This window comes from Sciurus carolinensis, chromosome 1 (assembly GCF_902686445.1).
Source record: "Sciurus carolinensis chromosome 1, mSciCar1.2, whole genome shotgun sequence".
NCBI classification, from domain to species: domain Eukaryota; kingdom Metazoa; phylum Chordata; class Mammalia; order Rodentia; family Sciuridae; genus Sciurus; species Sciurus carolinensis.
This window is the reverse complement of record NC_062213.1, coordinates 105,962,613-105,983,361: the sequence shown is the minus strand read 5'-3', so window position 1 is coordinate 105,983,361 and position 20,749 is coordinate 105,962,613. Positions and strand designations below refer to the sequence as shown.

Below are 20,749 nucleotides of genomic sequence, written 5' to 3'. Positions count from 1 at the left end.
TGGGTGGACCCTCAAAGAGCCTTGAGGGAGAAGGAGGCCATTGTTTCTATTAGCACTTTTGGGACCATTACTTTGACCAGTGCCTAGGAAGGGACCTGAATGCTGAGGCTATGTGCTTATTGCAACCCACCAGACGGAGAGGCAGCAAAACAGCAATAATAGAAATATTATTGTTGGGTGTTAAAGGTACTAGCAACTGCTCCAACTACCTTCCATGAATTATCTTTTTGGAGTTTCACAAAATTCTCCTGGTTTGCAGATGAGGAAATAGAGCCACAGAGGTTAATCAACATGCCCAGGGCCCACGGAGCACTTACCCAGCCTGGGATTCCAACCTGACACTCTGGCCCCAGGATCCAGGCCTCAGAACCACAGTTTATTCTGTGTGAGGTCTCAAAGTGTCCTGCCCCAAATCCTTCCTCTCCTCCTTATCAGCTATGAGACTGAATAGGTTACAATTTCTCTGGCCTTCAATTTCTAATCTTTATGAAAAAGAAAAAAAGGAAAAAGAAAGAAAGAAATCTAATACTTGCATGAGTAACATGTATGCAAGTGTTTAGTGAATATTTATTACATATAAATTAACTGCAGGGCCAATTCCATTTTGCTAAGTCTATGGTCCTCAAACACGAGTGCATGTCAGTATTTCCAGGAGGGAAGACTGGTGACAACCAAGAGTGGCCCACTTCAGTGGTCTGATTCAGTAGGTCCTGGACAGAACCCAAGTGAATGTAGTTTTGATCAGGTCCCAGGTGTTGGATGCGGCTGGCCCTGGGTCCAAATGCTAAGAACCTCTGCTCTACTCTCTCAACATGCAATCATAACTTTTTCTTGTGTAGCATTTTGTGATGTCCAAACACAGACTGTCCCTGGAGGCCAGGGGTTTTGTTTTGACTTTTAATTTTATGCTAAAAATATTGTTGCATGAGATTTTTAAAAATTATTTTGACCCCAAGACTACCAAAACCAAAACAAAACACCTAAGATAATGTTTTGGACTGGGGGCGTAGCTCAGTGGTAGAGCATTTGCCTCTCCTGAGCAAGGCCCTGGGTTCAATCCTCAATACTGCAAAGACATAAAATAAATAAATAAAATTTAAAGATGGATTTGACTGACATGGGGATATTGCATGCCCTTTTCCAATTTTTCTCAACAGAGGTCTGTGCTCAAAAGCGTTTGACATGCAGTCCAGCAGCTTGAGCCCTGACATGCCCTGGAAGCCCCCTCTCAGCTCTTCCTAGGAAGGGGTCCCACGTCATATTTAGTACTTTTCTGGAGCCAGTGAGAACTCATCCCTTTTTAAATTAAGTTTTCATAGGTTGTCTCTTTGTTTATTAAAAGGGAGGTGGGGTGGGGCCTTTATTCATGGAGGGACCTCCTAAATGTAAAATAATGGCCAGGTGAAGAAATCCTCAACTTTTCTCTCCCATGGTGCACATTGAAAAGCAGAAGAGGGGCCTGTTACTGCTTGGCTGAATTTTGTGAAATGTTTGTTGGTGTTTGTTATTAGCATCAACTAATGCCAATAGACATCATGGATAACTAACTTGCACAGAGAGCTGTAGGATTCAGGTGCTCACCACACTACCGTGATGAGTTCAAGAGCATCAAAATTGTGATGTCACTTTACACATGCGATATGCCTCTTATCATAAGGTGTCCCAGGAGGAAGTAATGTATTGTGGTTTATATTTTACAAAACAAAACAAACAACAACAAACACAGTCTTGGGGAGTTAAGCGCCGTGCCTGCAGCCACACGACCAGGACAAGGACTCAAACCAAAGAACCTCTAAACCTTAAAGCCTGGTCTTCTTCCAGTGCTCGGTGCTGTCACTGATTGTGATTTATATGTTGTGATCACTTTTTCCTGAATACAGGAAATGCTCTTGTTTCCTTTATTGATAAATTGGGGAATTTTGGTCAAGCTAACTAATGGTTTGATATCCTGAGCCAGAGTAGCTGCGGTCAGTGTGAGGCAGAGGTAGGTGAGCATGTAAGGGCCGACCTGTTGGCTCGCCTGGCCCGCCCAGCACATAGCAGATGGAGAGGAGAGGCCTGCCTGGCTTGGGGCACCCAGCAGCAGGAGGGAGCTCCTGGAACCAGACACCTCGGGCACACAGAAGCGGCTCTGGCCTGCCTGCCCACAGCATCGCAAGATGGCACGCTGGCCATCTTCCCATGTGGCTGTCCAAACAGAAACTGCTGTCTGGGTAATTCTGGTTTACTACATTCAGTTCATAAACTAAAGAAGTCTCAGAGGCTTCTTTAGACAGGCTCGGTACTTCAGGGGGATGGTTTTCAAGGTGGAACAAGTCATTTTAGATAAGCACTAAGTGTAACTGACAATTACACAAAAATTACACTCCTCACTAGCCTATAAAGCACACATGGCAAGAGAGCAGGGCAGTTGATTTTAAAGAAAACTCTTGTGATTCTAAAACTGATTTTTACCCTACTTTTTACAGTAGTGCTTTATATTATAATAAACCTATCATATTTCCATAATGATGATTTTCATGGTACCTCATGTCCTCATCTAAAAAAGTGTAACTGGAAGAGGTCTATCTCAGAAGTATGATGACTAGGTATCCTCTTTGGTCTTGAGTACTATTGAGGGTTTCAGGGGTGCAGTAGTGAGAATGTTCCAGTGGTCTGAAAACTTATGCACCAACAGTGTGTCTTCCATTTTGTAGAATCTTTATTTCCTTATTAATTCTATACATGGAAAGAAGAGTTTAACTACAGTCAACTCAATTCATGCACTTACAGCAGCACTTCTTGTTCTTTCACCATCATTCCAAGCATTAGTTGCATTACTGAAAAGTGTCCAGCAAATGCTCATCCAAGAGCTCCACGGCACTGGGGCTTTACCAAGAACTGCAGTTTAAGAGTGAGTCTCTCCTGGGACAGCACGGGCTCCACATGAGGATTTGTTCTCAAAGCCGAACCAAAATAAGCCTGACCTCATCTGATTTTTCAGAGTGGAGCAGGTGTGAGTTTGGAGAGTGCCATCTTTGGGGCCATGAGCAGTTGGAAAAAATACCCGAATCCTGTGTGTGTTGCTATTCTCTGCCCAGTATTCCCACATCTCTCCATCTGTAGATCTACTTGACTCCAGCAACTACATTTTGCCTTGGGGTTTGGAAAAGCAATCACTGGGACATTTGCCAGTGCTAAATAGGTTCAGAATACAGGTCAGGCTTACAGAGCCTAGAAGTTTCTGTCCATGTGTATGTATGTCTATACATGTATATGTGTGTGTGTGTGTGTTGTATGCATATGTATCTGTGTGTGTGTATGTGTGTGTGTGTGTGTGTGTGTGTATGTATGTATATATTTGGGCTAAAAATTCCATGGTTAACAAAAATCTGTTTTATCTAGTGTTAAAATTTGGATCTATAGTGTCTCCCAAAATCTCATGACTTAAAGGATTGGTTGCAAGCCTGGGGTGCTATTGGGATGTGGTAGAAACATAGAAAGTGAAGCCTAATGGAAAGAATTTAGTATCACTGAGGCATGACCTTGAAGGGGATATTGGGACCCCTGTCCCCTCCCTCTATCTTTTTGCTTCCTGGTCACCAGGAGACCAATAGATTTGCTTTACCATGCACTCCTTACCAGGATGTTCTGCCTTACCACAGGCCCAAAGTGATGGGTCCAAGCAGCTATGGATGGACACCTTTGAAACTATGAGCCAAAATAAACATCTCCTCCTTTTAAGTTAATTTTCTCAGTTATTTTGTCATAGCAAAAAAAAAAAACTGACTAATACACCCATATTTCAGTAAGCTTAAGCAAGGATAACTTACAGGTCCCTGAATCTGATAAATTAAAACTCCTTATTATTATACACAATATTTCTAAAAATTTTTATGTAACAATTTAAAAAAGAGATTAGGAAACATATAATTCCAATTTAGGTGATGCATTTATGATTCCTTGATTTTTCCTTCTCTCTCCATGCATTCATCTATCCAACATTTATTAAATTCCAAGCAAGTGCTAAGCATTTGTCCATTTAATCCCACTGGTCATTTAGGCTCCACACAGAGTTAATGCAGTTGTACAATTTAACCTTGCTAAGTATGGGTGAAAATCCAGAGTATAAAGATACTTGCCCTTTCGTAAGTTGTTACTGCTTATGAACATGAAGGTATTCCCATCAGCTGTGCTTTGCTGTAGTAGAAGACACATGCCATTTAGAATCAAAGAGGTGTAAGTTCAAATCCTGATTCATGCTCTGCTTTGTAACTTTGTGATTTGGGACAATTTTTACTCAACTCTCTAGCTCGTTTCTCTGTAATATGTTGTAAGAAAGAAGTGAAATATGTAAAGTACCTGCTTGGGCCTGGTTTATAATAAGTTCATGATAGGTACTCCTTCCCTTCTCCTGCTTCCCCTTCAGTTCATTCAACATTGGATCAAAAACACTATTGAATACCCACTGAGTCAGGTCCTGATCTAGGTGCTTGGCTATAACAACAAATAGAACAAAGTCCTTACCTTTGTTGATTTTACAGTCTACAGGTGATGTCACCAGTGTGCAATGTCACCCAAGTACTATGAAGACAAGTAAGGCAGGGTCGAGGAGAAAAATGGAATCTTGGAGAGTGTGATTTATATAGGTGGTCAGGGAGATAACTGCTTTAATAAGGTGACATTTAAGTATAGTCCTAAAGGGAGTGACTTCTTATCATCAATAAAAGAGGACCATCTTAGATTTTGGGGTCATGCCATCTGCATCTTAAGATGAATATTTGATGAATAAAGGCAAACATGAATATTTCCATTTGGGCTTCCACAGGACTTAGTTTCACATTATAGAACACTCACTAGTTTACTCTGAGTAACTTTCCTCTATGTTCCCATTAAACATCTTCATATCCCACATCCATACACCTCCAAGATTCTCAGATTTTCCATCTCCTTTATGGAAAGGGATAATGGGACCCAGCAATTCAATAGATGTGTATCTTCCCTTTTCTAAGGTAAATCTTGAACTAATGAAACTTAGAAGGGCACTTTCTGATTTGGACTTAGAAAACCAGGAAATTCAATGGGAACACTCTAAAAGAGAGCAAGATTTCTCAAGTACCCAGATCATTCCCTTTTAAGGAGACTCAACGTACAAATTTCTGTGTGACTGGGGAATCAGTGGGAGAAATTGGGAGGTCTGGCTGAGTCCCAGAATAAACCTGGATCCCTGTACTCTCAGACCCAATTTAATATCTCAGTCCTCTTCCAAATCAGAGGGTTGCTGACAGGTCCATCATCACTCGGGAGAGTAAAAAGGTCAAAGGTCAAACAGGTGCAACATGATTTGGTCATCTGAAAAAAATCTCTCAATCGTATAGATCTGCTTAGTGCTTTGCAAGTTGGAAGGTACCTAATCATTCAGGGAACCCATTTAAATGTAATCCTGATTCTGGGATGAGACCTGAGAGTCTTCATTTTCATGTTCTCAGGCAATGCCACTTTGGTCTGGGGTCCACATTTTCAGCATCAAGGCTCAAGTGGTCCTTAAACTTGGTTGTACATTAGAATCACTTAGGGAGTTTTAAAACTATAATATCTGGCATCATTTCTTATGTAGTTAAAGCAGCAACTAGGGGGAATAAGATCAAGGAATCAGTATTTTTTAAAACTCCTTAGGTGGTTCCAGGATTCAATCAAAGTTGAGAACTACTGCAACTGGCCAACAACATGTTTGAAAATTCAATGACAGGTAAAGGAAATTCATATTTGATAAGCACCAGCTATATTTCAAGTACTCAGGCATTCTACATAAATGAATTTCCTCAACAGTAACTTACATACAAAAAGTAATTATATACCTAACTCTTGTACAGCTTCTTATAATTTTACATGACATTCTGATTCCCTTGCTCTCATTGAATTCTCTTAATTCATTGAAGTAAATGATATGGTTGAGTTTATGCATGAGTATAAGGAGGTGAATCTCTGGTTTGCTGAAGATCAAATAGTGAGTAAATGGGAGAGAATTCAAGTGTTCTGATGTCCATTTGTCTGCTTTTCCCAACCACAGCTACCTCATTTGAGGTTGAACACACACAAGGACAAACATGTTCAAGTACACATTAGAGTCCCGTCAATGATGCTGAGCACACTGCAGATTCTGAAGAGGCTGTAGTCACTTCCAGCTAAAGATTGGTTTGCACAGATATACAGATCAATGAGGAACTGAGATCTGCCCAAAGAAGGGAGCTCAACTGCTAGAGACCCTCATAGCCTGAGAGCAGCGGTATCAAGAGACTCACCTAACAGCTGCAGAACCCTGATTCTGGATTTTGCTGTGGATAATGGAATCAGCTTCATCCTTCCTATAGGGCCTAATGGATCATCTGTGCTAAAATCACAGTCTAAAAATTATTGGAAAGTTACCTGCATCCCAGCACCGGAAAATTAGTTCTAACAATAATTCTTCTTGCTATGGATAAGCTGTTTCCAACTGTTTTAAAGTAGTTCTCCTGCCGTTAATACCCAAGAGGTCTTAGTAGAGTGAGTCTGCAAAGGTTCTGATTGTTGACAGCAGAATCCCCACAGGTTCTCTATGGTGAAGCTAAGTGGGACCTTCTTAAGCAAGAAGAGTAGGTGTCCCCACAGAGGGAACAATGAAGAGTAGGTTCAGACCTCAAACTCTAACTGCAGCCTGTTGAGAAGATGGTCAGCCTTTTGTTCAACTATCAAGATGATACCGCTGTCTTTGTGCCAAGCCCCAGGACTGTCATTCCAATAGAACTTGCTCATCCAAAACAAATAAACTTTGAATAGTCACAATATAGAAAGCATTACTGGCTTATCACCCACACGTTCACTCTTTCATTCATTTAATCATGCCAAGATCATTGTGTATCTGCTGAGAGCAATGAGTATTTGATAAATGAATGAATATTTCTATTCAGAATTCATAGTATTTATTTTTATGTTCCAAAGCACTAACTTGACTGAGAAAAATACCCATGACTTGCCTCAGTCCAATAAATATGTTGGCCTATTTAGTAATTCCCCATGTTCCACACCTACTTCAAATACATACACTTAGTTAATAGCATTAACTTTAAATTCTGTTTGAATTCAACTTTGAATTCAAAATAGAAAGTGCCCAACGAGTGTAAAACTGAGCTCTCAGTTTCAGACATATCTCCTTTCTCTTCTTTCTGGAGAAAGTGTAAAATGGTCAGAACACTTTCTCTATGTAAATGGGAAACCTGCCAGGAAAAGTTATTTGTTTCTTCCTTTATTCTTTCCTAGCAGAGGAGTGATAGAGAGAAAAGCCATGGGCTTTGGAATCAAGGATAAGATCTGTGTGAAGGTAGGGGGAGAAAAAGAAGTAAACAACTCCCCATTGCTGGTTTAGGGCATTGGCAGATGATGTTGCCATTTCCAGAGCTCTTGGAAACTTATCCTGCGGGTTCCATGTTGCTTATACATGGTCAGCTGGGACTTCTGATTTTTTCATTTACTCCATTGTACTTCTGCTTCACAAGCATTTCCTTGACCCTCCTTGCCCAGTGTGAACTTGATTCAGGTTTGGGGGGTTGATGTTGTTTTGCTTCCCTTACTATTGAATTTGTTATGAGTTGAGGTTGCTCTCAGGAGGCTGACAGTTTGGAGGGAGACATCTTGACATGTGTCTCCGTGGGGAGAAAGAGTAAGTTAGATTTAGAAGAGAAGTGAGCAGTCAACTGAAATCATATCTCAAAGTAAGGGAGATGGAACTATGACTGAAAGTGTAGAAGGGCTAATTTAATAAGGGTGTTGACAAGGTTGCCTAATGCATCTGACATGGGTTCAGCAAAGCCTTGGAGATCAGGAGGGATACTGGACACGGGGAACTTCAAGAGTCTGGATCATGCATGGGTCACTTCTCCTCTCTGGGGCTTAGCAGGCTGCCATGTAAGCAAAATGGCGAAGCATGCCCATTTCAAGCTCCAAACTTGATGGAATTAGGTTGTGTTGTGTTTCAAATCCTGACTGAAAGGAGCCAGCATTTGTTAAGTCCCTTCTGTGTGGCAGAAGTGTGCTCTTGCCATGCAACCTCACTCAGCCCTCACATCAACAGGATTATCTCCACTTTACAGGTGCTCTGAATGCAGGCTTCTTTCTTGACCATGGAACACAGGCCTATCTGACTTAGAAGCCCATGCTAGAGTACACAATCTCTTGAGCATTTCAACCTGAGAGAAGACTGGTGATGTTGGAGGACTTTCTCTGGCAGTGTTTATAGGACATGACAGGAGCAGCAGCTTGCACAGCAGTTTCAAGGAGAAAGAAGAAGCAGAAAACAAAACAGTGAGGAGGAAGCCAGTTCACTGCTCAAATCTGGCCTTTGAGTCTCTGAGCCTCATAATGCTATCAGGGGTTGGTTGCTATGGTGTGAATAAATTTACTATCCTGGCTAAAGCTGCAGGAGACATCATTAAAAACAATTAGAAACTCCCTTTCTAATTTTTGTTGACACCCAATATAAAAACAGGGAAAAGGCATAGGAAAATAATTAATAGAAAATTAAATACATAAGTGGCAAATAATGTTATTACAAAATCAATCTAGCTAGAAATCAAAGAAATGTTCGTTACAATAAGAATGAAAATTTAAATAGGTAAAGATTTCTGAAACCATGAAAATCGGGTCAGGATTCAAAAATAGGGAAGTACATTTAAAGTGCATATGGTAGCCAGGCACGGCGGTGCACACCTGTAATCCCAGTAGTTCGAGAGGCTGAGGCAGGAGGATTGCAAGATCAGTCTTAGCAACGTAGTGAGATCCTGTCTCAAAAAAAAAAAAAAAAAAAAAAACTCAAAAAGAACTGGGGATGTAGCTCAGTTGTAAAGCATCCCTGGGTTCAACCTCCAATACCAAAAAAAAATTTTTTTTAAGTTTCTTTTAAAAAGTATGCATGGCGATACACTGGAATACTACACCAGCTTTAACATTATGTGTACAAAGATTATAAAACTAATGACAAACTTATAATACAGGAAAATTTTAAATGTGGGAAACAAAACTGTATACTCATTTTCAAATGAGCATGTGCTATTTTGATGTTGAAGAGGGTCCAACCAGAAAATTTGGCTCACCAGTTGTTAAAGTCAAGGCCACATCTATGAAGTGAGGGGTTTGGAACAATCCAGATAATTCCAAAGGTTCTTCTAGTTCTAGCTTTACATGTATTCATTCAACAAGCAGGTATAAAACACCTATATAGAACTATGTATTGAGCACCAACCCCGGGACCCCTGAACACTTGACCCTGGCTAGATTTGAAGGCAAAGTTTGAGTTTGGTGCCTCCTGATGACATTTAACTTGCCCTTTTCCTGTTGAGCCTTTAATGACCTTATATTCTCTCCCTTCTCTTCTTGTCAAACCTTATTTTCAGGACAGAATTCAGACTCAGTCATAGGGAGGTGCACGTGATTGCTAACATCTTAAAGGGTTGCTTCTCCTAGAGTGACTCAACAAGTAGGGCTGGAAATCTTATCCTGAAAAAGTAAAAAGCTAGCAGATGGAAAAATAGTTGAGAGTTGGAATCTTCGCGCTCTCTGTCCCCTTCCCTACCTAGTAAATTGTTACTTATTTCACAAACCGGTTCTTCCCTATCATGTCTCCTGTATCTCTCCCCAGAAAGAGTGGGGCTCTTCCTCTTTCCTTTGCACTCCCAGAAAACCTTACACATGTTTTCCTGTTTCATAGTTTCACTTACTCCTGAATCCATTACTCCTGGCCCTCAACTGAGAACCAAAAATATGAAATGAAAAAAAATCTATGAACAAACCACTGATAAGTTTTAAATTGTGTGTCATTCTGAGTAGAGAGATGGAATCTGTGCATTCTGCTCCATTCAGTCCAGGATGTGAAAATCACTCCTTTGTTCAGTGTACCCATGTTGCATGCCCTACCCGCCCATTAGTTGCTTGGTAGCCTTTTGGTTATCAGAACGACTGTTGTGGTAGCAGAATCACAGTGCTTGTGTTCAAGTAACCCTTATTTTACTAAATAATGCCCCCAAAGTGCAAGAGTGGCCATCCTGACAATCTTCACAAACAACTGCCGTAAACTGCTTTCTTTAAGTGATAAGGTGAAATTTCTTTAATTAATTAGGAAAGAAGAAAAAGTAAGTATAATACAATAAGATTTCGAGAAAGAAAAGCCACATTCACATAACTTTTATTATGATGTATTGCCATATCTGTTCTATTTTATTATTAGTCCTTGTTCTTTATCTTTTATTTATTTATTTATTTTTTGCAGTGCTAGGGATATGAACCCAGGGCCTTGTGCTTGCAAGGCAAGCATTCTACCAACTGAGCTATATCCCCAGTCCTGTTGTTAATCTTTTAATGTGCCTGATCTATAAATTAAACTTTATCACAGGTATGCAGATCCCTATAGAAGAACAAAGTATATATAAGTCTAGGTACCATCTCCAATTTTAGGCATCCACTAGGGGGTCTTAGAACATATTCTCACCAATAAGCGGGGACTGCTGTAAGTTGCTCCGTTGTCACAGTGACTCATTACACTGCATGTCTTTTTCTTTATTAGGCAGTGAGTCAATTGAGTTTCTTTCCCTGTGTCCACAGCATCTACCCCAGGGCCCAGCATAGATGCACAAATAATTGAGCAGCATTTCAAGGGCCCCTCGCTAGGCAGCGATCCCCTCCTCTGTGGGTGGAACTCTTTCTGGGTCTTTTCCTTGGTATGCTGCTTTACAGCAGCAGGGAAATCATCCATACCTGGCCATAGTGGCTTTGGATTTTTCCAGAACCAGATGGCTTTTCCATGATTAGTTATGAACATCTAATCCCTATGTTTCAATCCCTAAACATTACTCAGGTGTTTCAAACTGGAGATGGCAGAATGAACCCACTTTAATAGTTTGGGATCAATATTTCTTTAAATAAAATAGAATAGAACAGACTGAAAATTGAAAATAATTTTTTAAAAAATTCAAGTATTCCCCAAGTAAGGGTAAGTATTGTCCCATGAAATTCATGTTTCAGTTGTGTTGTGTGTGTTATATACAAGGTCACACTAGGTTACAATAGCATCATGGGAAGTGACCTTCCTACATCACTGGTGGGAAAGGAGCCCCTCTCTGCTCTTTGGTAGCCATTTGCCACAGCCAAGGCCATACTGCCCTGTGGACAGGGAGCTGCCTCCTCTTCTCCCTCCACATGCTGAACAGTCCCAGCTCTTATATTTCAAAGTATAAGTTTGGGGTTTAGAGAATTAAGAAGACAAAAGAGTTGCTTTGACTGTGAAGAAAACTTCAAAACTCATTCATATCCACCCTCTCAATTCACCCATGGGATTTCTGGAGCCATTCTCGTCCTGGATTTTGAAAACCAGAGCTGAGAACTGACAGGTACCTCTAGGAAGTCATGTCCTTCCCCTACTATCGCAAGGATGTCAGGCCACCTCCCTGCTTTGGGCTTTTACATGAGCTGGGACTTCAGGACTACGTGCTTCTGAAGGCGATGCAGGTGGCATCTTCAGACCCAGGCCTGGGCTGAGCAACCCTGCTTCAGAAAGATGACTGCAACTATCCAAGCAGGGTGTCCAACAGGTTCCTGTACTTTGTCTCATGGAATTGTGCCATGTAGGGGCTAAGACTGCCTTCACCTGTACTAGTTGGGTGACATTGGGTAACAGAGCTCCCTGTGCCTTCATTTTCCTATCTGCAAAATGGGGTCAGTAACTGTGCCTACTCCATAGATTTATTCTAAGGATTAAACCAGTTAATATATACAAAGTGCTTTGCACAGTCCCTGCACACAGTAAGCATTCCATATATGCTAATTATTCTTAACCTTCCCATAGGCCTGTATAATATTATTTTTTCCACATTTACCACTAAGAAAATGAGACTCCAAGAAATTAAGAAACCTGCCCTGTGTCGTGTGCCTAGTAGAGGCAAAGCCAGAACTTAAATCCAGAGCTTCTGGCAACAAGTCATATGTTCTTTTAGCCCTAATCATGCCCTATTACTGCTCTAGGAGCCTAAGAAATATCAGAAATATCAGGCTAGTCCTCATGCTGAACATCCCTTCATCTGTCTCTCCCAGGCCTGGCGCCTATGCAGGAAGATGCACTTTTGGATCAAAAGTGTCTAGAAGGAGGGGAGCCCAGGGAAAGTCCTTTCTCATGATTTTGGATGGTGGCCCATAACTTAAGTCTTTGGGGAGATATATACTTGGGGTATATATAGACACAAAGATGCATATAAATATATGTTTAATTTAATATAATAGGCAATCACATATATATTCACACACATATGTACACAAACAATTTAATATGATAGGGTATCAGAAATGTGTACCACATACAGGTGTTCTTTTCTAGTTCTAGGCTAGCTGGACGGTGATGAGTATGGACAGTAGAATCCTTATGCCTTCAACTAACTTTTTCACAAAAATGTCTCTCAGTAAGTGAGTATGGCAGTTAGAGACAGAGATGACAGCGTAAGTGCTGATTTCACAGGCTCGGCAGCAGCCCCACTCTCTGTCCTGGTCTTTTCCAGCCTGTGATTTTCCCATTTCTGTAGTACAAAAGACCTGACCACCATCCCTGCTTTCTCTTTCTGTGCAACCCACAGAGGGAACTGAAATTGGGCATTCAGCCCCCAGGTGCAGCCTGAGGGGAAATGCAATGGTAGTGATGGTAGTGGTGATATTTTTTAAAACACCAGAACTCTCTGATGACCAGGAGACACTTGGAATTCTGAAGTGCTTTACAAATCTTCTAAGTTATTTGGATGCATTTAGGATAGTTTTGCTGGATTTTATTATAGTCAGTATCTTTTTTTGGGGGGGCGGATTTAAAACCACATGGGCGGGGGGTGGGGCTGGGGATATAGCTCAGTTGGTAGAGTGCTTGCCTCACATGTACAAGGCCCTGGGTTCAATCCCCAGCACCACAAAAAAAAAAAAAAAAAAAAGGGTTTTCTGTGCTAATTCTGTTAATCAAGCTATTTGATTAACCTGAGTTCTCAGACTGTGCTGGCTAATAAACTGTAGAATTATCAAATAGCTCTTTCAACAGACTGGGAACTTGGGGGACACTCAGTGCCTCCTAGGATGCCTGGCAGCCCAGTGCTTCTAAATGGTAAAGACCTTTAGCTCTGCAGGGGGTGCTGCAGGACAGTTCTTGGGGCCTTGACAAGGGATTAGAAGTGGCCCCAGCGACAGGTTGCCAGCAGGCCACGTAATGCAGATAAAATAAGAAGTGACTTCAGTATCTGCCCTAAGCTCACACCAAGAACTTTCTGAGAAAGAAAAAAGTCCCCATTAATGAACATGAAGCTCAGAAGCTCACACATCCACACCCCGTAATGCTGACTGAAAACAAATCAGAGAGAAAAGCCATTTAGTGACATTCTCCATCTTACGCCAAGAAGAGAGGCAAGATCGAATGACTCTTCTTTCTGCAGGATTGAGGGGAGACTTGAGGGAGCCAAGAGTGGGGAATCAGCATGTAGAATGAAACCTACAAGCAGCCCTGAAATTTCATTTCAGTCTACAGTTTTAATGATAGTTTGAACATTCTTTTGGAAGACTAGTAGGTGAAATAACAAGAATAAGAGGACCATGATATGAAAACTTTAGATCAGACCAGTGTTGTGCAATAGGCTCAGTCCCCTCCACTTTGAGAGTGGACCCACCCCTCCTCATTCACACCCCACTCTGCCCCACTTTGCAGCAAGAACATCTTCACTTTATAGGAAACTAAAATGCAGTCAGTATCCATTCTCTGTACTCTGGTTCCCACATCCCAACCCCTGGCTAGAGACGCCCCATCCCACCTCCAACTCACCTAAGCAGGTGTTCAGCCCCCGCTGTTTACTCACCTCCAGCACAATCTCCTTCAGCTGGAACTGTTTCTGTGCCACCTTATCTGAAGACACCGGCTCATGGTAGTAGAGGCAGAGCAGGTGGTATTTCTTCAAAATCTGCTTGAAGTTCCTCTCCGAAAGGCTCACTACTCGGTCTTTCCCATCATAGGTGGGAAAGTTAAGCCCCTCTTCTGCCCTGCAGGAGGACAGCAGATAGACCCCCACAACAAACAGGTGAGTTCTCTTCATTGGGAAGAGTATTGTTTCTGATTTCCCAAAATACTGTGTGCAGGAGAAAGAATGGAAAACTCTAGGAGGCTTTGGTGAGCCAAGTAGGGAGCAGAGAGGTGATCTCTCCTGACCTCCTTGGGTCCCACAAGCTGTGTAATCTTGGGCTCAGGACAAAGAGCCAAAGCTCACGCACACATGCGCATAAAGTAGAGCCAGGCAGGGAGGCTGGGAGGCCAAGCCCCAGATACCTTACATAGCTCTGCCCACCCCCTGTCTCATTAGGAGATCCATTTTTAGGATGCAGTTGTTTCAGGCTAAAAATAAATCATGCAATGAATAAAAAAGTTAGATAGGACACAGTTGAGGGATTCACTGATACAGTATGTCAGCGTAGTGGAGAGGGAGAGGGCAGGAGAGAAAGAAGAAATTGTGCACATGTGAAATAAGGCGGCTCAAAAAGTCAAATAAGAGAAAAAAACAGAGAGGGAGGAATTTGAAATGATGAGAGAGAAATAAGAGATGATGGTGCCAATAAGAAAATGGAGATGCAAAATGAATATGCCACTCACATCATTGCCTTGCTGAGCTCCGCTGAGGAGTCATGCAACCTGTCCTCCCTTGGCTGTGCTACAACTCACTGTGACATGGGAACCAGAGCCCAGAGGTGGAATCACATTCTACACTTGTCTTTGCAACTCTTCTTGGAAACCCAGCCCTGGCTGTGCTCACTTGGCCTTCTTACCCCCTAGACCAGGGACATAGGGACACCCTTCCCACCAGCCCTCCACGCAAAGGGCTTCAGGAGCTCCACACCTGTTTTGGACCCCAGTTTCTTCCCTACTACTACTTTTTTTTTTTTAATGTTAACTCTTAATGCACCATTTTGCCCCTTTCCTCTTCACTACAGACAGGATGGTCTAGAGGTTCTCAGAGCTAGACATACCAGAGTTCAAATCCCTGCTCTGCCTTTTACTAACTGATGGACTTTGGAGGATGGCTCACCCTCTCAGATCCCCCCTGTGTAAAATGGGAAGAATTGTAACTGGAAGGTTTGGAACACATGGTACAGAGTACAGACTCAAAACCAGTAGCTGTTACTACTTCATTCTCATTGCAGGGGGTAGAACACTGGTTATTATGATTATTTGTCAGTCTCCACTGTCAACTATTTGTGGACTCTTTACGGCCCATTCTTTCCTTGAATTCAGCAAGTGGTTGGGGCAGAAGTGATTTGTGCTCATTTTACAGATGAACTGATTGGGCTTCAGAGAGATTGCAGAACTCTACAGTCAGTCTGAGAATTCAACTCTTCCTTAAAGTTTGGAGCTCCTGTTGCTTCACTACTCTCTCTCTCTCTCTCTCTCTGGCAATTCCCCTGCAGATACCCATTTTCTTAAGTGACTTCTTGACAATCTCTTTAGGTCTAACAGTGGTCCAGTCATATCCTCTCACTCTTTAGAGGAACCTGACCCTTACAATTCTGACCAAGTTTTTGTCTTCCTTTGGTTGGAAAATCAGTCACTGCATCCTTTGCAAAGAATAGAAGGAAAATAGAAGCCCAGTGGCTTCTCCCCATCAGGCAGGACCCTCTGTAGCAGCCAGGAGCCTAATGCTGGGTCTGGCAGATGAGGAACCTCCCACGTACATGACTAGGAGGCCAGGGCCTTGGAAACCCATTCTTAATCGCCTCAAGAGCATTTAGTTATTGCCAATAGTGTGGCCGCTACACTTTCTAAAGATGGAGCCAAGGCACATAACCATTCCAAGACACAGTTAGCTGTCCAGATCATTGGCAAACATGTGAGAAAATGTAAATGGGGAAGGACTTCTGAGTGAAACACTGTTATGTCTTGTTGTTTTGAGGTCAGCTTCCCAAAATGGTTCCCAGTTGTCTCATTCTCATTGGGTTACCTTTATTTAGAATTTGCTTCACTTTTCTTAGTGTGTGTGTGTGTGTGTGTGTGTGTGTGTGTGTGTGTGTGTTTCTTCTGTTGCTGAAAAATTGGGATATATTTAAAGAAAGATTTGTTGAATTTCCAACTGACTTTCAACTGGCAAAACTGCAGGGCAGAGGGAAGATTTTTTAAAACCTAATTTAGACCTGGAGTCTGGCTTCTGACTGAAAGCTTCCTTGTGGGAAGTTCTCATCCCTAAATCATGGACTGTCTGGGGCTGGTGATCGGGTTCCCCTGTGCGTCCATCAGTGGCAGATAGAAGCATCTGAATTCATGTCCCACCCTTAGAAAGAAGCAGGTTTTCATGGTTTACAATTTGTGTACCAGCTTTCTTTTCTGCCTGTCCTTTGTTTCCCTATTTTTGTTTTTCCTATGCTTTATTACTCACTGACTGTTTGTTTTGTAACCAATGAAAGCTTCGCACATTTCTAGGTCAATCTTGCAATCTGCAAATCAGCTATTTCTTTCCAATGTCAGCCAGGATGGCATGCACTCCTAGTTTATGTGCTTCTGCTGCAATATGTATATTTTTTTGTGCCATTAGTTGTTAATTGTCATCACAACATATGACGTAGGCCCCTTGTTTTTCTAACAGTTTCTGCGTGGGCATCATCAAGAATCCCTTAATCTAACATAGTCCATTTCATTTGTTTATTCTTGACAGGTGGCAAAGCAAGCTTGTATCTATTATTTAATTTGATCTTCATGATACTGCATTTTATTAGTGAATCAGGATTTGAAGCCATGGCCTTTCATTCACTTGTCAATTAAACCAATTTTTATGGACTATCTTCTAAGTACTAGACACTCTTCTGTGTATGGCGGATAGATACATCGTAAACCTGAATTCATGAGTTTACTTCCTAGAGGAGACATAAATTGTAATCCAAAACAAAATGTGTGTGAGTGTGCAAGCTCCTGCATGTGCACATGTGCACGTGTGCGATATTGTATCAAGTAGAAGTATGTGAAGAACAGCTGAGGAAGACACCTTGGAGCCAGCGACAATGACGTGGCCTGGTCCTGGAGGAAAATACCTCTGAGGAGGCTGGGAGCAGAAAGTTGACAGATAGGAGGGACGGAGGCCAAAGGCAAGCTGCTGAGGAAGCTCTCCCCAGCACGTGGACAGAGTGCCTCCTTGTCAAGTCCCAAGGGCCACACACCAGCTCTAGGAATGGACAAGGCCAGACAAGGAGAGGAGGCTCTACTTACTTCTTCCTTTCCCTGAGTCAACATTAGTTTTCTCATACAGACTATTTTATTTTTTATTAAAACACACATGTTCACAACTATATTCCCAGGTCACGCCTTCATGCAAGATCTACAGGTGTTTATCTGAACAACTAAAAGCTGTGGCCAGGAAGTCACCCACCCGCCTGGCCTAGGTCAGTTCTCCTCACACCTCAGCTCCCTCATTTCTAAGTGTTAAAAAGAGGACTGGATTCCTGATGCATGGCCCCTTTCTGGCTCTTTAATGTTGAAGTTTGTTTAGAAATTCTCTTTAGGCACAGCGCGTGGTTGTACTCCAGGAAGTGTGACCAGCTCCCCTGTGGAGAAGGGTCCTGATGGGCGTGACTCTGGACAAGTCCCAGCTTGCCGGTCTCCACAGCACAGATGTCCTCACCCAGTGTCTCCTCGGGCCTTCTCTGGTTAAAATACTCCCTCCAGTGGGTAAATCAGAACACAGCATCTTTCTTTGTTCACTACCTTTCCTTCCTCCTTTTTGCTGGGCATGCCGGGCCAGTAGAGCTGCGGGGCTGGGGGAGAGCACAGAAATGTCTGTGTCTAGGGGCTGCTACACCTGGCTGGCCTGCTGCTCCTCTGGTCAGCTCAGCACAGGGGAGGCAGCAACCCCAAAGCCTCCTTTCCTTTTAACTCTGAATATTGGGTAGTCCCCAGAGCCTTCCACCTCCCAGCACCAGCAACCAAGCAGAAAGGGTTGATGCTAAGCTGAAAATGAGCCCCAAAGCTCCTCCAATAGGATCCCAGGTTTTGACAAATGTCAGTTCCTCAGGGAGGCCCTCAGCGTAGACCAGGGCCTGCGGTTCACTTCCTCACACACTGCGCTTTTCCTCAGATACATTCCTCCCCCGGGGGGTGCTTCTCCTCTCCGCTAGGCCTGAGAAGATGCTGGACAATAAGGAGGGTACCTGGGAGACAAAAGCCCAAAGAAAGAAGGAGGCAAGGCCAAGGTTGAGCTGCCCTGGAGCAGGGGCAGCATCCACTCCCAGCATTCCTCATGACCACCCTGGGGCCAAAGGGGAGTAGTCAGCAAATATGTATTAAATACATGTGTAGCATTATTTGGGCTAGGCCTTTTTAAAAGTACTTAGAAATTTAACTCATTTATTCCTCTTGACCACCCCATGAGGTTGGTCATTGTAGTATCTCCATTTAACAGATGGGCAAAGTGAGGCACAGAGAAGTTAAGGATATTGTCCAGAGTCATATGGCCAGTATTGGCAGAGCAGGGATTTGGCCACAGCAGATGCACTACTGTGTCTATTCCCTAGTACTTGTAGCCACCACCTGATCAAGGGCTCTCTGGGACCTTGTGTTGCTTAGGCAAGCCAGGAATTGCTTCGTAATAATAATTGTCTGCCCATAAGGGAGGACAGATCCCTCAGGGAGAGGTCCTGGTCCTTTGTCCTGAACCAACTAACCTCGCTTTCTGTGTCTATGGAAGGGAGAGAGAAAGAAACTAATGCTTTCAGTGTTTAGTGTGGGTCAGTCACTGGCTCATTATCTCATTTCATCAAACTGGTGCTATTCCTTCCATTTCACAGATGAGGAAACTGAGGTTTAGCAGGTCAAGATAGCTGCCCAAGTCATAAAACTGCTAAGTAGTGGAGACTGAATTCGGACCTGGGTCTGTCTGGCTTATATAACCCCAGATTGCTGTGCTTAAGGAGGGCACCCTGTGCTCGCTTCTGCAGCACAAATACTAAAATTGGAATGATACAGAGAAGATTAGCATAGCCCCTGTGCAAGGATGGCATGCAAATTCATGAAGCACTCCATATTTTTCTGGAGTATTGGTTTGAAGATGACTCATTTTGAGACTTTCACAACAAATGGACAGTGTTGAACTCAAACCTTACTTCTTGGTAACAAAAAGCCTAAAGGAAGGAAATGAAATCACATCTAAAGAAAAGGCATTGATAACTGCAATTGTTTGCATCCTCTTGTTTTTAAGAGGCATGATGTCAGAATAAAATATGTAAAACATAAAAAAAAAGGAGGGCAGCCTGCACTCTCTCCAGAGAAAAACAAAAATGGAAAAGCAGATTACATAGAATTAACAGGATAAGAAAACGAAGGAAACCCAAATTTGTTTGTTTGTTTGTTTGTTTCAATACTACGAATTGAACCCAGGGGCACTTTACCACTGAGTCACATCCTCAACCCTTTTTATTTTTTATTTTGAGACAGGGTCTCACTTAAGTTTCTGAGGCTGACCTTGAACTTGCGATCCTCCTGCCTCAGCCTCTCATATTGTTGGAATTACAGGCATGTGATACTGTGCCCTGCTGGAAACCAGATATTTTAATAAGAAGAGCAAGAGGAATGGTGAGAGAGGGAGGGAGGAAGGGAGGAAGGAAGGAAAGTAGAAAAGGAGGGAGGAAATGAAGGAAAACTAAGATTTGGGTTCAAAAAACAAGATAAACCAGGCCCAGTGGCCATACACAACTAAGGAGGCTGAAGCAGAATGATTGCAAGTTCATGGCCAGCCAAGGCAACCCTGTCTCAACATAATAAAAGTCTAGATTGTAACTTGGTGGTAGGTAGAGTACTTGCCTAGCACTCGCAAGGCCCTCCCTAGAATTCCCAGTACCACAGGGGGGTGCGGAGGGAGGCAGGCTAGGACCAATGGAAAGATAAGGGTTAGGTTATCCGGGAACTGGAGGGAAAATGAAGGCCTCTCAGGGGCAGTAGCAAAAGAAAAGGGGAAAGCCTGTATACAGAGGCCCTATCAAACTGTCCAAACAGAGGGCGTGGTAGGTACAGCATTGTTCCTCTCTCTAAAACGTCCACGTGCTCATCCTGGAAACCTGTCAATGCTTGCTACCTTACATGGCAAGAGACTTTACAGACATGGTTATGTTAAGGCTCTTGAAATAGGAAGATTAGCCTGGATTGTCTCTGTGGCCCAGTCTTCACCAGGGGCCTTATAAAAGAGAGTCAGGAGGGTCCAAGTGAAAGAAGGAGTTGTGAGCATGGACACAGAGCTTGGAATGAGGCCAAGCCACCAGCCAAAGAACATGGGCAGACTCTAAGAGGTAGAAAAGGCAAAACAAGGACATCTCAGGATCCTCCAGAAGGATGCAGCTCTGCTGGCCCATTGACTTTGAGCCACTGGAACCGTACTGTCATACATGTGTGTTGTTCTCACTACTGTGTCTAAGTTGTTAGAGCAGCGATAGGGTATAACACAAGGAAACTGAATCCTAAAATGAAGAAAAGCTACCTGCCCCATGTCTCAGCTGCTTTACCTGTGAAAGTAACTGGCACCCTCACCCAGCCCTATTGCCAACACCAAAGAGAGGAGAGAACAGCTCCGCAGAGTGCAGTGGATCAGCCCCTTTGGCATTTTTGGTGCCTTGGCTCCCCACTTCTGAGGGAACTGGCTCAGTGTCTCTGGGTCCCTCACTTCTCACCTCTCAAGTTCTCTAAGAGAGGGAAGATCAGCACTCCCCATCT

At 42.8% G+C, this 20,749-nt stretch overlaps 1 protein-coding gene and 1 non-coding gene across 2 annotated transcripts in view; one reads left to right on the top strand and one right to left on the bottom strand.

Annotated features, from left to right (window-relative positions):
• Casq2 (calsequestrin 2) overlaps nucleotides 1-14,272 on the bottom strand; it is a 61,220-nt gene extending 46,948 nt beyond the window's left edge. Inside the window, exon 1 of the mRNA XM_047529663.1 lies at nucleotides 13,878-14,272. Within this exon, the coding sequence (XP_047385619.1) occupies nucleotides 13,878-14,111 (234 nt within the window). The 5' untranslated portion in view covers nucleotides 14,112-14,272. The remainder of the gene's footprint in view (nucleotides 1-13,877) is intronic.
• A 4,696-nt stretch (nucleotides 14,273-18,968) lies between these two features.
• Nucleotides 18,969-19,075, top strand: LOC124968188 (U6 spliceosomal RNA). The gene has a single exon (XR_007105645.1). It is a non-coding gene; the product is annotated as a U6 spliceosomal RNA (small nuclear RNA).
• The last annotated feature ends 1,674 nt before the right edge of the window (nucleotides 19,076-20,749 follow it).